General features: G+C 40.9%; 1 protein-coding gene across 1 annotated transcript in view; it reads right to left on the reverse strand.

Annotated features, from left to right (window-relative positions):
• Positions 1 to 16,779, reverse strand: part of Arhgef6 (Rac/Cdc42 guanine nucleotide exchange factor 6) — a 117,800-nt gene extending 101,021 nt beyond the window's left edge. The window contains 3 exon segments of the mRNA XM_032890111.1: positions 7,482 to 7,565; positions 8,820 to 9,171; positions 16,753 to 16,779. Of these exon segments, the coding sequence (XP_032746002.1) occupies positions 7,482 to 7,565; positions 8,820 to 9,056 (321 nt within the window). The 5' untranslated portion in view covers positions 9,057 to 9,171; positions 16,753 to 16,779.
• Positions 16,780 to 17,327: the final 548 nt, after the last annotated feature.

Consider the following 17,327-nt stretch of genomic DNA (forward strand, 5'->3'; position numbering starts at 1 on the left):
AAGGAAAAGCAATACTGCTTCATCCATCACTTTGGCAAACTTTAAAGATAAATAACGTGCAGTGTTGACAGGGACACAGAAAACACGTTCCATGCTTTTGGTAAAAATGTAACTTGGTAGAGCAATTTCATAGGCGAATTTGACAATATCTATTAAAATTTGACAGAGTAATTCCATTTCTATGATGAAAGATTCTTCAAGAATAATCACAAATGCACACAAAATTATATGTACATATGCAACATAACTCACTAGGATTTATGACAGGGATGAAGGATCAAAGTAACATGAATATCAGTCAATGTAGCAGCATAATAAAAAGCTTAAGTAAGTGATCATCTCAACAGAAGCATAAAATGCACAAAGAAAACTGCGGGTGGGGCATGTCACTTCAGTGGGAAAAATGCCTGCCACACAAACATGAGGACCTGGGTTCAGATCCCCCAAATTTATGTAAAGCCAAGCACAGCAACACGGATTTGTAATCTCAGTGCTTCTATGGCAAGATGGGAAGTGGAAACAGAAGAATTATTCCTGGAAATTTCACATGTAGCTGCCCTGTAAAATGCAGCATTGAATAAAAAAGAAACTCAAAATAACAAGGAATAATCGAGGAGCAGCACCCAAGGTTTTCTTCTGACCTCTGCATGCAAATTTAGACTCACATACACACATGTGGCACATAAATGCATCTGAGGATGACCCTGAACTCTGGAAACTCCTACCTCTACATCCCAAGGTCAACTGATCTAGAGTTTGGTAAAGTGCATCATCTTTAAAAAAAAAAAAAAAAAAGATTTATTTATTATCCATAAGTACACTGTAGCTGTATTCAGACTCACCACAAGAGGGCATCAGATCTCATTACAGATGGTTGTGAGCCACCATGTGCTTGCTGGGATTTGAACTCAGGACCTCTGGAAGAGCAGTCAGTGCTCTTAACCGCTGAGTCATCTGTCTAGCCTAAAGTACATCATCTTTTGTAACATCAACAAAAATACCCAACAAACTAATATTATAGGAAATTTCCTCAGTACTAAGATCCATTATGAAAAATACACATCTATCATCATACCTAGTAGGGAAAGACTAACAATTTCTCCTGAAAATCAAAACCCAAACAAGGAATTTGCTTCTACTTTAGCCTAGAAAGTAGCAATCAAAAAATAAATAAAATTGTTCAAACCTAAAAGAATGAAGTACAAGTATCCCCTAGTCATAGAAAACATAAACTTGTACAATAAAAATCATCAGAACTCCACAAAGAAACTATTAGAACTCATAAGCAAAATGTGAAAAGTTGAAAGATATAACAAGACTGAACCCCCAGTGAACGTGATTGTTGGTGGGAGGGTGGTAATGGGGGAGGATGGGGAGGGAACACTCATATAGAAGGGATGGGGAGGTTAGGGAATGTTTGCCCAGAAACCGGGAAAGGGAATAACAATTGAAAGGTAAATAAGAAATACCCAAGTTAATATGTGAAAAAAGATAAATATTAAAAATTAACTGTTTTTCCATGCATCAGCAAGGAAAGCTCCAATGTCAAATTAAGAAGAGCATTCTGACCCCGTGATGGTGGTGCAGACGTTTAATCCCAGCACTCAGGAGACCGAGGCAGGAACATCTCTGTGAGTTCAAGGCCAGCCTAGTCTAGAGAGAGAGAGAGAGAGAGAGAGAGAGAGAGAGAGAGAGAGAGAGAGAGAGAGAGAGAGAGATCCAAACCCTATGTCAAAAAAAAGAAAGAAAAATATAATTTTGAGTTGGGTGTGCATTACCATGATTGGCATAAATATTTTTTTAAAAAAACATACCACACGTATTAGGAACCAAAAGTATATCCTAGCACTTCAAGGCAGAAGCAGGAGGTTCCACAGTTTGCTCATCCTTAGAAATGCAGCTACAATATTTAAGGCCAGACCTGGTTACATGAGATCTTATTTCACACACACACACACACACACACACACACACACACACACACACACACACACACACACACACACAGTATAAAATGGGGGGAAAAAGTTGAACCAAAACAGTGTAAGACACATTTATCCTAAAACCTGTAAATAAAAAAATAGAAGGAAAGTAAAAATGTCAGTTCCGTAAGATAAGCAATTTCAAAGATTCAAGACTTAGTACTCCTCAAAGCGATCTGTAAGGTCAACATAGTCCTATGAAGATCTTAGCTGGCTGGTCTTCTTTAAGAAATAGAGATAGACATAGGGGTGCACATTTATTAATGCCAGCAGTCAAGAGCCAGAGGCAGGATTGTTACAAGTTCAAGGCCAGCCTGCTCTACATAGGAAGGTCCAGGCTAGTCAGGACTTTACAATGAAAGCCTGCCTCAAAAATCAGAAAGAAACAGAGAGAAGGAGAGGCAGACAGAGAGAGAGAGAGAGAGAGAGAGAGAGAGAGAGAGAGAGAGAGAGAGAGAGAGAGAGAAAAGAGAAATGAAAGGCAGGCAGGCAGATGATATAAAACTCAACTGTAATTCAATGATTTAGAATATCCCAAAATGGTTTTGAAACTAAGAACAGTTTGGAGAACTCACACTTTCTGTCTTTCAAAGTCACTACAAAGTTATATTAATCAGCCAAAGGGGAAGAAAGTAGTCTCTTCAACAAATGTTGATTAGAAAACTGCATGTCAACATCCAGAAGAATTTACTGGGGCAAATAGTGAAATGGAGCCATGAGTAAAGGCACTTGCTGCCAAACCTGATGACCTGAGTGCAAGGCCCCAATACCCATGTAGTAGAAGGAAAGAACCTCTATTTGTAATCTATGGCATGTATAGCTTTGAAAAAAAAGAATTAATTTGGACTCTGTCCATACATGTAGTATGGTATATACCATATGCAAAAATTAACCTAAAGTGTATCAAAGGCTCTAATGTGGGAGCCAAATGAGGAAAAACACAAGTACTCATGACTTTTGATTGTACAAGCATTTCTCAGTTGACACCAAAAGTCAATGTAAAAAAAGCAGTTGAGAATTGGGGTGATTACTCAGTGGGCAAAACTGCATTCGCTGCTATTGTGGAGGACCTGGATTCAGTTTCCTGTACTTACATGGTGGCTCACAGCCATCTGTATTCCTGTAAAGGAATCTGACACCTCCTTTTATAGTCCATGGGCACCAAGCATGCGCGTGGTGTACAAGCATACATGCAGGTATGTGGTTACTCATACATGAGAAATACATTTTCAATTTTTAAAAAAGCTAGATGCTTTGGTGCACATCTGTAATCCCATCACCCTTATGGTGAGATGAGAAGCAGATGGGAAAGTTGCTGGCACACTATTAGACCAGCTAGAGGACACACCAGCACAACAGAAATAAGATAGGCCCTGCCTTACTTAGCAAGGCAGAAGAAGGTGAGAAGTAACTACTGAAAATTGTTCTCTGACCTCCACACCCTGGGGCAGAAACGCAGGCACATGCACGAAAATAAAATAAGACAAAATAAAATAAAAACAAATATGACCTTATCAAAATCTCTTTTGAAAAAAAATATTTCAAAGGATAGTATGAAGGTTGGAAAGGTGTTGCTCTCCAGATTTATCTGCTGTTAGCTGTATGGACCACTAGAGACCCCTAAACTGTCATACCCAGGGACAACAAAAAGATAAAGGGCATCTGGAGGGGCCAAGTGATAGAGTGTGGTTTTCCTCCTCTGAACTACAAGCTCAGTCAGCACCTGTCTGACTCAGTGGTTCTATCTTCCAAAACAACTGATTCAAACTGGCAGCCTTTCTTTAGCTAAATAATAGTGTGCCCTGGGAAGGAGGCAAGCCCTAGTCTTGCTTTTCATACACTCAGATCTTTACAAAGTTAACTGAGCTCCACCAAGCATGTCCTATGCTACACACTGTTCTACGGCTTGTGCCTGGTGCCTGAGCTCTCTCCCATGACCTTGAGAATACTTCCGCATAGGTCTGTTTTTCAGCTACCTGGAAACTTTGAGACTGGACAGGCCACATACTTGGCTGCTCCGTGCTTTCCGGCTCATCTTTCAGTCTCATTCCTTCTGGGGTGATTCTATGCGCCTTGCTTGAGGGCTCTGTGAGTGACTCATTGTGGCTCAGGCCTTTTTTTCACAACAGTACAAAGAGCACCTAGTCATGAGGTAACAGCAGTGGGACTCATGCTTAGGTGCGCTGATACTTAAGAGCTGTAGATGAATTCTTTTGCCCGACCCATAAAATAGCTCTCTGTAATGATACCCACCACATTGAATGCTACCATTTGAAATTAATTTCAATATATTCTGCTGTTGGGCTGGAGAGATGGCTCAGCAGTTAAGAGCAATGGCTGCTCTAGCAGAGAATCCAGGTTCAATTCCCAGCAACCACATGGAAGCTCACACTCCTCCACAACTGCAGTTCTGTGGTGATGCGGTCTTCTAGCCTCTATAGGCATGAGGCATATATGTGGTACGCAGACATATTTCACACTCGTGCAAATGCACACATTAAAGTATAAAGTCCCCTGTAGTAAATCTTGTTAGTCCCGATCACACACATGAGGAAGCGATGCCAAGTAACTTTATGAAGAGTAGACTGAAGATGGCTCGGCGGGTAAAGTTGAGCATGTCAGCAACTGCCTGTAATCCATGCTGGGTAGGTGAGGTGCTTGCTGACAAAAAGAGCAAGCTTCAAGTTCAGTGAGATGTTTTAGGAAAGAGAGAGAAAGAGAGAGACAGAGGAAGGAAGGAAGGAAAATAAATCATAAGAAATGAACAAGGGGGTTGGGGATTTAGCTCAGTGGTAGAGCGCTTGCTTGCCTAGGAAGCGCAAGGCCCTGGGTTCGGTCCCCAGCTCCGAAAAAAAGAACCAAAAAAAAAAAAAGAAAGAAATGAACAAGATGATTCTAAAACTCACCTGTACATATAAGAGATCTAGACTATTTAAAAATACTTTAGGTAACCTGAAGAGTATAGAAGAAACCAGCATTGACTTCTAGCCTACACATGTACCAACAAAGTGTATATACATCACACACACACACACACACACACACACACACACACACACACACACACACACACACGGACACACACGGACACAAACATGGACACAGGCACGGATTGACTCTAACACATATCTGTGAAGCTACACAAGGAATGTGATACGTATAAATATCACATATTCTTTGATTACAATGTTCATCTCTTCCTAGTCTGATATACTTTTTAGTAAAATTTCTACGCAAAGTGGAAAGAACTTTTTCCGATTAAAAAATAAGTATTTTAAGTATTTGTGCTTAAAGGAATCATCTTTGTTATCAGAAAAGCCCAGCAGTGACAGCAGCAGGAGGTGTCTCTGTGTCATCTTAGAACTGCAAAGAAGCACAGTACACCTTCCGCCTGCTCCAGCACAGAAATCACTGGCAACTCACCGTGTTTTTTATTCGAAAAATTAAACATGAAAATGTCATGGTCTGTTCCGCAGTAGACAGCATCCTCTAAGGGATAGCACATACTCTGAAGCCAAGGGGGTGATGGAGCCCCCAAACAGGGACGATTAGAATAAGATATTCTGACACAGATGTAACTTTAGATTAGGGTTGGCCTCAAGAAAAAAAGACAGACAACAGACAGACAAACAAATGAAAAAACAAAAGGTCAGTTTTAAGACAAGGTCTTACGTTGTAGTCCTGGCTGGCCCGGAACTATCTCTGTAGACCAAGATGGCCTGAAGCTCACAGAGACCCACCTGCCTCTGCCTCCCAATGCTGAGATTAGAGTTTTGAACCACCATAGCCAGCTAGGTTTAAGAAAGCTTTTGAAGGAAACAAAGCTTAGCTGAGACAACAGTTAGTGATGAAAACGATGATGGTGGTGGTGGTGGTGATGATGGTGGTGGTGGTGGTGGTGATGACAGTGGTGAGGATGATGATAAAAGCTCCTCAAGAAAAATATGGCCCAGGCCTCTTCCCAGGGTTTTACATACATTAATTCATTGAAATGTCTGATTAATATCAATAGACATGCAGGTACCACTAGTATTCCTATTTTACAGGTGGAGAAGTCAAGGTATAGAAGCATTGTAAAATAACAGATGCAGAGGTCACAGTGTCAGCAGGAACTGAGACTTAAACCCAAGAAGTCTAGCACCAAAGTCTATGCTCAAACCTCTACCTGACAATATTTGTTTGCTGACGTAAAACACCTCTGACCTGGCCCTGAGCTGAAAATAATACACAAATTATCACAAACATTTTAGGAGGTTGACTTTCTTAAGACTCCAGAATGAAGCAATATCTCATTTGGCCCTGAAAGGCCGTCATGTTGTGGTTAGTACTGTGTCTCTTTCAAAGGCTTAGGAGAGGGCAGGAAGGTGTGGCACATGTATAAGGAGGATCCATTCCCTTACTACAAAAACCAACATGGAAGCACAAACAGTAACTCAACACACACGAAAGGCCTGCCCTCTTTCTCACTAATATGATTTTTGCGTGCACATATGATACAACATAGTTTAATGTGGCTTGCATTTTGATTTGGATGTTTGTTGTTTTTGCTCTGGGTGGGGGATTGAACCTGGGGCCTTATGCACTGCAAGCAAACATGATCTGCAGCTCCCACTCTGCTTAAGAACAGCATTCACCTGAAGGCCAGGCTTCTGTAGTTTTTCAAGGCCTTCCTTTGTTCAGAAGTGTTAATGGACTTAAAAAGGCCATTTCTTCTTTTTGTTTCTTTCTCATTATTGTTATTACAACATTTCTCCCTTTCTTTTTCTCCCTCCAAATGCTCCTGCATACCTCTTTCTACTCTCCTTCAAATTTATGGCCTCTTTTCCCATTAATTGCTACACACACACACACACACACACACACACACACACACACTCACACACACGCAAACACACACTCAAACACATATATATGCATGCACATATATGTTCTTAAATATAATCTCCTCAGTCCATATAGTGTTCTGTATGTATATTTCAGGGCTGCTCATTTGGGCCATATCTTCTTGGAAGTTTACTTTTCCTGCTGTTGCCAGTGACTCCCTTCTCCCCCATTAACAAGGAAAGAAAGCTTGACCGCCTAGAAAGAAGTTGCATTTAAAAGCCATCAATTTTGCATTTTGTTGTATTTTCTTTTTCTCCTCCCCACTCCTCTCTCTCTCTGAGAAAAACTTTCATGTAGTCCAGACTGGCCCAAAACTTAAATGTATAACCAAGGATGACCCTGACCGTCTGATCTCCCTGCCTCCATCACCTGAGTATTGCAGAGTATAGGTGTGAACCAACATGCCCAGTCAGTAGTTTTGCTTTGTTTAGAATTAGGTTCTGAAAGACACCATTGGACATCACCAGTCCTAACTGGGGATTCTCTAAAGGGATTCTATATCTCTGTTTACTCTGTGGCTACTGGCAGCGAAAATCAATCACATACATTTGCAGACTTTTTAATTAACACAGCAGAAAATAATGGCAAAGTGAAAGGCGAGACAAGTAAGCTTACTTCCACTTGAAGGGTTGCACATCCTTTCAGGAAGTCATTGATGTTGTCGATGCAGTCGGCCTCAGTTTGGGGTTCCTGACAATACTAGACAAAGAGTCAAATGTCACTTAGAGATTGCTAAGGCATGACAATCACCATCATTTGCTGATAACTAGACACAGTTGGCTTTGGAAGGCAGAGGGCAGCCCCGCTCTCCATCCAGGAAGAGAACTAACCACTGAAGGAAGTGATGCAAACAGCTGAACGGTTGCTTTTTGTTTCAAATGTCTCCAAGTCGTTTCTATTTAAGAAGGTTTTCTCGTACCTTCGACTCAACTGTGGTGCTAGCAAATCCGAGAAACTAAGACACACATATATACACATGCACATGTGTGTGTGTGTGTGTGTGTGTATGTGTGTAGATATTTATAGTTTAGATCCTACCTTTGCCCAAGAAGGCTACCTTGATTACCCCCTCTACTCCTCATGATAATTTGTTGATATTTCACTATGACTGGGCACCACATTTTTTTTATCATGTCTGTCTATATCTTATCAGTTTAATCACCATTTTTCATGTTTAAGAAATTATAAATAAATCTACTTGTTCCATAAAAAAATAGAACTGATTCCAAAGAGGCAAAAAGACCCCTATTTAAGTTATGTACACAGTGACCTTAAGAAAAGTACTCTACTCTACTTACAATAAGTACCCTACCTTTAATGCCACAAAGCACCTACTTTAGAAGCCGTCCACTGTCACAACATAGGCTTCTAACCTCAAAATCTTAAATTTTTTTTAAAGCAAGGTTTAGTTTCACTTTGAATGCCATTGCCTTCAATGCATATAGTTGGTTTCTCTTTGGTTTGGGGGAGTTTTACATAACATTGACACTTGTTAATAGACTTTCCTTCAATGATCTTTTTTTTTTTAACAAGGACGTCTCTATCTATTTTTTAGATAAACTCTCAAATACCAGAAAGATCAACTACAAATGATTCCATTATTCCACAGGCTCATGTACTAGAAGTTCAAAACATGCCTCAAGTGCACAGAGAAGTTTAATGTGCATCACCACAAACAGCAATCTTGCGCATAATAAGGTTGTCCTCCCTTTCCCGATAGGCAGTCCTGTAGCAGGGTGTTAGTAGGGTAACATTAGGGGGGCAATTACTGAAGGATAACATTTCATTTTCTGACTTTTTCAAAGTATAAGGACAGTAAATAAAAATGCCTAACTTTTAGAAAGATATTGAAGAAGGGATTCCCATGACCCGGCAATAGAAAAATCTCAAGAATGATATTATTGCTGCTCTGTGGTGGAAAGCACTCCCAAAGACACAGCAAAATGACCTTACCTTCTCCACCGAGCCAGGCAGAAGTCTGTTTATGAGTTTGCACAACACTACCCCATTTTTCAGCGAGGACTTCAAGAACTCTTCTGGATCACAGATGGTCTTTTTGGGGGACTCTAGAACTCCCGAAGATATAAGCCAGGTCACAACGCGTTCTTCTGAATTCATGACTGAGGCTCTCGTACGCTCTGAACAGCTCTCGGGGCAGCTGTGAGGACTAAGCCACATCCGTGATTGCATCTGCTGCTGTCTTCCTTTTTATGAGCACTCTTCTGGTGCTTGCAGGGCAAAGGTTTAAGGCAACTTTTCTCTGACAACAGTGGAACGTGGGATTTCTAAACCACAGAGATCGTACCTAAAGATATGGAAAGGAATGATAAGGAATGGACAAACTCCTGGGAGAACATCACCGGTTCTTTTTCGAAACTTGAAAAACAAACTCATTAGGTTTTTTTTTTTTTTTTTTTTTTTTTTTTAAGGGGGGAACACGTACAACAGTGCAAGAAGCTGTAAGGAAAGGAAGTGAGGAGGATGCTGGGGAGGCAGAAAAGTCAGCAAGTGCTCGTGGAAACCGGAGTGAGCCAGCACTTTACAGAGCTTTGGAAATGAGACACGCATGGGGCAGACTGGGAAAATACTGTCAATACAGTCTAGCCTCAGTGAAAAAATCTGGCTTCTGTCAGGAGAAGGATGCCAACTGGCTCTTAGGTCAGACAGATCTGAGCCTGGTGGAGAGCTGTGTTAGTAAAAGAGAGCTCAAACAAAGACTTAGGTGGATTGAGAAAATTCCTCCCACAAATGGCCGGATGTCCCCAGACAATCTTACAGAGACAGCGTGTGTCACGATCATGCCTTCCTCACAAAACACGTGGAGCTGCATGGTGACAACGTGCCAAGCAAATGAAAATTGTCCCTGCTGTGAGCCATCGCTGCATATAAGCAGAAGCTGGAAGAATGGCATTTTACTTTGTAGCCAAAAAAGCTATGTTTAGGGAAATAGGCTAAGGATAACATCTGACATCCTGTTTACTTGCATTCTTTAGCAATTCTTTTTCTGGACCTGGTTCCACTCCACAGCCCAGCTGCAGTACCCTTAGCAAAGACTTAGAAACAGTCACAGAAAATGAGCGAAATATGCTTGGAGACAGAGCACTCGAGAACAAAAGAGCACTTGTCCTCTCTGTCTGCACTACAGACTGAAAGATTCACTTCTTGTCATCAACAAACACTATGTGTTTCAAACAGCGATCTGCAAAGCAGCCTCGCTCACGAATCCAGAGAGGTCTGTTATTGTCAGACATTTTTAGCACCAGGTAAAGTAGTCATACTACAGAGAAATTTATGACAAAGCAAAGTTTAGCTGTACAGCTCTATGTTGGCAAATGCAGGCCTGCGCCACTTCTCCACACTTGTGTGAGGCAGCCAGTTAATTACAGCTGTTTCCTGCTAAGTCTCACAATCCTGCTCTCATTGTTCCCCACCTCCCTGCTTTTTTGATGGTGATAGTGATAGGGACAGTTTCTTGTACCTGAGGCTAGCTTTGAGCTCCTGATCCTTCTGTCTCCACCTCCCAGGTGCTAGGATTAGAGGCATGTAGAACCACACCCAACCTATGAGGTGTTTGGGATCGATCCTAAGATGTTTTATATGCCAGACAAGCACTCTACCAACTGAGCCCTATCCCAGGCCAACTGAATAATTTTGACATTTACAGGCTATTTTGTTCCAATCACACAGTCTAGATCAGTGCAGGTCTCAACCTGTGGGTCTCAACCCCTTTGGGTATTAAAGGACCCCTTCGGGAGGATCACAGCCCATATATTTCACAAGTCAGATGTTTCCATTATGATACAGAACAGTAGCAAAATTACACTGATGAAGTAGTAACAAAATTATTTTATGCTGTATGTGTGGGGGTTCACCATAATGTGAGGAACTCTACTAAAGGGTCATAGCATTAGGAAAGTTGAGAACCACTGATCCAGAAGAACTTTTTCTATCAGTCTCAAAAGTGTACATGTGCACCCCTAATCCAGAAGCTATCCCTAATAACAGTCAGAAATGAAAAATTAATTTTTTCCAACAGAATCTCATGGAATACACAAACCACTCTTAAGGGCAGGCCCCATTCCTAGCAGTAGATGGCCAACTCGAAATAAACTCAGTGGCGACTCTGGGTGTTCTTTGTCTCATCATGCATTGTCACTGTATGCTTTGTTTTTGCTTTATTTTTTAAACCTTATAGGTCCTTTGTGTTTATATTGTGGCTTGGTTCTGTGTGTTTTTGTGTGTGTGTGTGTGTGTGTGTGTGTATGTGTGTGAGAGAGAGAGGGGGGAGAGGGAAATAATGCAAATAGAGTATATTTTATAAAATGCTATTTTCAAAAAATCAAAATTTGAAAGAAAAAAAATGTGCCCTTTCAACTCCTTCATTCATCCCTCTCCTCTCCCCAGATCATAGGCAACTGCCCATATGCTCTCAAGCCTTTGATGCTAGCGTGTATTTTCAAGGATCTTGCATAAAGGGAGTATACAGTGTGGTAGTGTTACTGGTGGTCACAATCTGGACCAGGTTTTTCCAGGTTCTTGGTTTCTCAAAGAACTGAAATAAGGGCTCCCACATATTGTGAAAGTAGCAATGAAACTTTATTCAAGGTGAAGCAACAGTGCAGATCAAAGGGAGCACACTATCAAGATTGATAGCAGCCACATGACAATTCGCACTCAAGGGCACAACATTATCAAAATAGTGCTAATGAGAATACCATATGTCCCCTGTTTAAAGCAGGTATATGTGCAGCCTAAAGCAGATGTATGTGGGGATTCCAGCTTGCCAACATGTTGCTAGAAGCATTATTAGCAAAGGGAGGTACCTGAACATAGCCCAAGCCAAGTAGAGTCTCAAATTTCTAAGCTATTCCTATGCTTGCCTGTCTCAGTACTTTGTTTCTGGGTTTTAACACCAACATTTTAAGATTCGGCGATTGGGGTTGGGGATTTAGCTCAGTGGTAGAGCGCTTGCCTAGGAAGCGCAAGGCCCTGGGTTTGGTCCCCAGCTCCGAAAAAAAAAAAAAAAAAAGAATAAGATTTGGCGTTGTAGTTGGGTCTGTCCATAGTTCTGTAAAATGAAGAGTTTACCTCTGTGGTTTTGGCTTGCTGTACTTACAAGTAAAATAAATATAGTCGATCAAAAGTTTAATTGGATTTGAGCCATGACCAAATCTAAGTAATAGAAATAAACAGAATCCAATTGTTGATAAATTTACTTCCTTGGTGTGACCTATTTCAACACAGTTTTATATGTCATTTGGACAACACCACAATTGCTCAGGCAAATTTTACTCTACAGGCAAACAAAAGCTGGCAGTATTGTTGAGGTACTACATATATTTCATGACGACAAGCCAAGTCTGAATCACTTCAGGAATATAGTTTAGCCCAAAATAGGCCCATGGCCAGTATCCACTGGGTAAAAATCTGCCTTGTTTTGGTTTTGTTGTTTTGTTTTGTTTTGTTTTGTTTTGTTTTGTGGAGACAAGGTTTTACTGTATGGCCCTGGTTAGCCTGGGACTCAATAATGTTGATCAGATGGGCTTCAAACTCATGGCGATCCTCCTGCCCCAGTCTCTTTAGTGGAGGATAAATGTGTCTCATCACTTCCACCTTCCTCTTTCAGTTTTAACATTTAGCAAATTGCTATAACAAAGGAAAGCTGGAGAGGGCCACAGACCAGCACAGCGACATTGAAACGTGAAAAAGCTCCATTTGTTACAGAGCAATGTCAGGGCAGGCCACCTTCTACGTGACGGGACTAACGACAGAACACAGGCTGCGTTGGGAAGCTAATAATGGAGCTGATGACTGGGAATGAAGGTGAAAACAGATACTGGAGGTCACAAGAACAGAGCAAGCTTCCCAGAAGGGCCTGAGGAAACAGAACAAAAGTCTAGCTTCACACCACTGAATCTACCCGCTTAAAGGTTTGCCTACTTCCTCCTATTCTAAGGAATACTCGAGAAGACCCTAGGTAGCTAGTTTCTTTCTGTTTTGTTGTGTTTTTTTTTTTTCTAATTTCTGGTGACATATCTTTTTTAAAAAGGAGCTGGACAAGCTTGTCATCCCTGCACTTGGGAGGCAGAAGCAGGAGATCAGGAATTCAAGGCCATTCCTGCCTGCTTGGTAAGTTTGAGGCCAGCATGGGTTATGTGAAACCCCTACTTTAAAAAAGATAAAGCCCTTCAAAGGTTTTTTCATTGCCTAAACCAGTGATTGACGACCAAGAACGCGCACAATGCTAACCTCCTGATTGCAACAGAGAAAAAGGAATGAGCATAGAATTTGAGTTGAAATGAGTAGCATTTTGTTAGAAATAAAAAAAAATCCTAAAAGAAATAAGGCATATTTGGACATATATTAACCTGGCTGATGGGACCTGGTATACTATTTTCTTGACTTTTATACATTTGAAATGTTCACATTTATTTCTTCAATTGGCACTTGTGGAAACAAAGTTCTGGGGTGGGGGGAATATATCCAGCTATTATTCTAGTTCAGAAGACCTGTATCGGAGTCCTCCACTTGACTAAGATGCAGACAGATGCTTAAAGAAACAGCTTGACTCCTGAGTTTCTACTCCACTCCAACCCCTTGTAATATCTGACTGGTTTCAATGTCCACGGGAACAGTTCAACACCATGTCCACTCAGTTCCTCAGTTCTCATCGTTTCTCTGACTGGGATTGATACAGTGCCACTCTGATTGCCTGGAGACCTGTTCCCTTTCAAAATGGACCTGGGATTTTCAAATACCTTTTGCCTTGCCGTCTGACATACTATCAGTTCCTATCACCGAGTGACAAGGGACAAATAGGGCAGATTACTTCCTGTTTCCTCAGGCTACAGGCTCTGGCTGAGTCCCCAGCTTCCTTCACACTCGCCTTCTTTAAGCTGTGACTTCCCTGATGTAGGGTGTGGTGGGGAGCACTTTTCTTTATCATTACTTCTGAGTGGTTTTGTAGTATAGTGCCCTGGTGAGACACCTCCCATGTGAACAAGCACCCTAGAGTAGCATGGATTCAGGAGAATTGCAGACAGCTGATGTCCACCTAGCTGCACTGACTCACTATAGCGCATGGTCTCTGACAAGGCCTGGTGCTACGGGTTAAGTGTTAGTTATCACAGTCTGGGGGCTCTGAATGTAGAATATTCTATTTATCATATCTACTATTCTATATTACTCTACCAGTCCTACATTTTTTAGAGTTCCTTTTACTTCTTTTGTACACTGTATGAATTTTACTTCTAGCCAGTCTTTTTTTTTTTGGAGCTGAGGACCGAACCCAGGGCCTTGCGCTTGCTAGGCAAGGGCTCTACCACTGAGCTAAATCCCCAACCCCATAGCCAGTCTTTCAACACCCCAATTCTCAACTCTTTTGTTACTGTTAGTCTCTTATATTTGGAGCCTAGGGCTAGTTTCAGGCTTTGCAAAATGAATCTATTGAAGCTCAGTCAGGATGAGGAAACCTTACAGTAATTTGAAAAGGAAAAATTTAACAATCAAAACCAGGCATGGTAGACATGTCTTTAATCCCAACACTTAGGAGGCAGAGGCAGATTGATCTCTGTGAGTTCAAGGCCAGCTTGGTCTACAGAGTGAGTTTCACGATAACCAAAGCTATCCAATCTCCAAATTTAAAAAAGAAAAGGAAAGAAGGAAGGGTGGAAAAGAAAAGAAGGAAAAGAAAGGGCAGCTAGAGGAGCTGAGGAGATGGCTTAGTGGGTGCTTGCTGTACAGATATGAGGACCTGAGTTCTCAGTGCTGGGACTGTAGAGGGTAACCACCATACCTACCCTTAGTATTTTGCCTTTTGAGACAAGATCTCATGCAGTCAGGCTGGTGTTAAAATTTCTCTCCTGGTCCTGGGATTGCAGGAGGTATGCACCACACCTGGCCCTTCATTCTTTTATGCACGTGTGTGTGCACATAAGTGGGCAGATGTGCGTTCCTACACATATACTTGTGGAGGTGAAAGGTTGACTTCAAATAGCAATCTCTACTGACCTCCACATTATTTTTGAGACAAAAGCTCTTACTCTTACTGAACCCGGAACCCCTTGTTTTGACTAAACCAGCTAGCTAGTGAGACCCAGAAACTCCGTGTCTCCAATTCCCAGGAGCTAGGGGTTCAGGCTGTCCTACTTTGGTTCTCTGTTGCTTTGATAAAGTCATGACCAAAAGCAGTAGAGAGTGAAGAAAGGTTTATTACATATTATGGAGGTTAATTATATATCATGAGTTTGACTCCATCATGAAAGAAAGGCAAAGCAGAAACTCAAGTAGAAACTGTAGCAAAGACCATAGAGGAACAATGCATTGGCCAATTTGCTTATTCATAAAACCCAAGACCACCTTCGTGAATCATGACTTGAAGCAGATTTTTTCATCTCTTCCATATAATTCCAAGACTTTGCAGAGACCTACAAATTATTTACCAAAATCATTGTATAAGTTTTGCATTCCCACAACAACATTCTGATTTCCTATGATCACTTGATAGTTCCTGTTTCTAAAATTTTACTTATACCCATACCCACAAACGAGAGAGAGGAGAGAAGAAAAGAGGAGAGGGAGAGAGAGAGAGAGAGAGAGAGAGAGAGAGAGAGAGAGAGAGAGAGAGAGAGAGAAATAAAATTCGGTCCGTAGGGAGCAGGTTCAAAGTGGAGTTGGGGTAGAGAAAGTACAAGCAAAACATAGTGTAAGAAAAGGAAATTTTAAAGACCATCCAGGTATCATGACTCACACCTTTAATTCATGCAGCTAGAGGGCTGAGCTAGGGCCATAATCTGGATTCAATCCCAGCCTAGACTAAATAAGAGACTACACTGAAGACCAGCCAGGGCCATGTAAGGAAACAAGATTTGAAAACAAAATAGAGGGAACACAACCAAGCATGGCAGTTGACACCTATAATATCCTTCCACCCCTAACGCCTGGAAAGTAGATGGATCATCACAAGTTTGAGGCTAACCTGGTTTCCATAATGAGTTCTAGACTCTCCTAGACTAAAAAAACAAATGAGACTTTGTCTCAAAGTGGGGATTTATTACCTTAAAATTACAATTTACAAAAGATCATAGGCCTCATCTAAATCAAGAAGGCTCACTCTACAAAATCTCACTTTAGGAAAATGAAAAGTCACAACTAAGGAGAAAATATGGAAAGTCACATATCTGATGATGTCTTACTACCGAAAAGAGATTTGTAAATTCTTACAACTCCTTTAATTGGGGGTGGGGCATAATTCACTTGTTCACAGAGGCTTGCTCTTATTATCTCAGCACTGAGGAGACCAGGGCAGGAAGATTGCCACGAGTTCAAGGCCACCCTGAGTTGCATAGTAAATTCTAGGCTAGACTGAACTATAGTAGTGAAACTTATCTCAACCTATCCCCTACCACAATCCAACAGAAAATGCACAAAATACCTGAATAGACCTTTCATGAAATGGAATATTTGGAAATAAAGTAAGTACATGAAAAGATGCATAGCTTTAATTAACTAATCACTGGAGAAAGGACAAATGTTTATCTGATACTTGATATATAACTAGACAGAATAAGGGCTAAAATAAAAGAATGGTGATGCCACAATATGCTGGTGACAATACAGAAAAGCTGGACTTGAATATCGCTGGTGGCACAAAAGTGCTACAGCTGTGTTGAAAACAGCTTGCAGTTTCTTGGGGGAGAAAAACTAAACAAGCACTTACCATATAATTACATTTGTGAGCATTTCCCTCAGAAATGAATCCACAGGAACCAATATATGGATGTTCTTGCATCTTTATTTGTAACAGCCCCAAAGTAGAAACAATTTAACTCAAAATATTTTTTGAGACAGGACTTTACTGTATAACCCAAGCTGGTCTGGAACTCACCTTGTGACTGAAGCTGGCTGCAAAAAGAATTTCTCCTGCTCCTGCTTCTTGAGTGCTGTAATTAAAAGCATAAGATACCACACCTATCTGATTAAAATGCTCTTCTATAGGCAAATGCCTAATACTGCTCTATATCCATAATGTAGGATACCACTTAATAATAAAACTAAATTAATGATTAATATATACAACTTGGATGGAACAGTAATCATATGGAAGAAAAGGCAATTTCAAAATTTGCATACTGTAGCACTCATTAATACGATTTTGAAACAGGGTCTCATGTATCCCAGGCTGGTTTTGGACTCAAATATGTAGCCCAGGCTGGACTTGAGCTCCTGGTTTTCTTGCCTCTACCTCCAAAGTCCTGGTAATATGTGTGTGATCATCCAGTTTATTAATAATCTTGAAATAATAGATGCTCAGAGCTTTCTCAATATCAGAGGTATAACATCAATAAAAAATATTGGGAACTAGAGAAATGTCTTGACAGTTAAAAGTTGTTGTTACTTTTACAGAGGGTTTGAGTTCAGTTCTAAGCATTCATGTTACATGGCCAGGTGGCTAAACTCCAG

The sequence above is a fragment of the Rattus rattus genome, chromosome X (assembly GCF_011064425.1).
Source record: "Rattus rattus isolate New Zealand chromosome X, Rrattus_CSIRO_v1, whole genome shotgun sequence".
Classification (NCBI taxonomy): domain Eukaryota; kingdom Metazoa; phylum Chordata; class Mammalia; order Rodentia; family Muridae; genus Rattus; species Rattus rattus.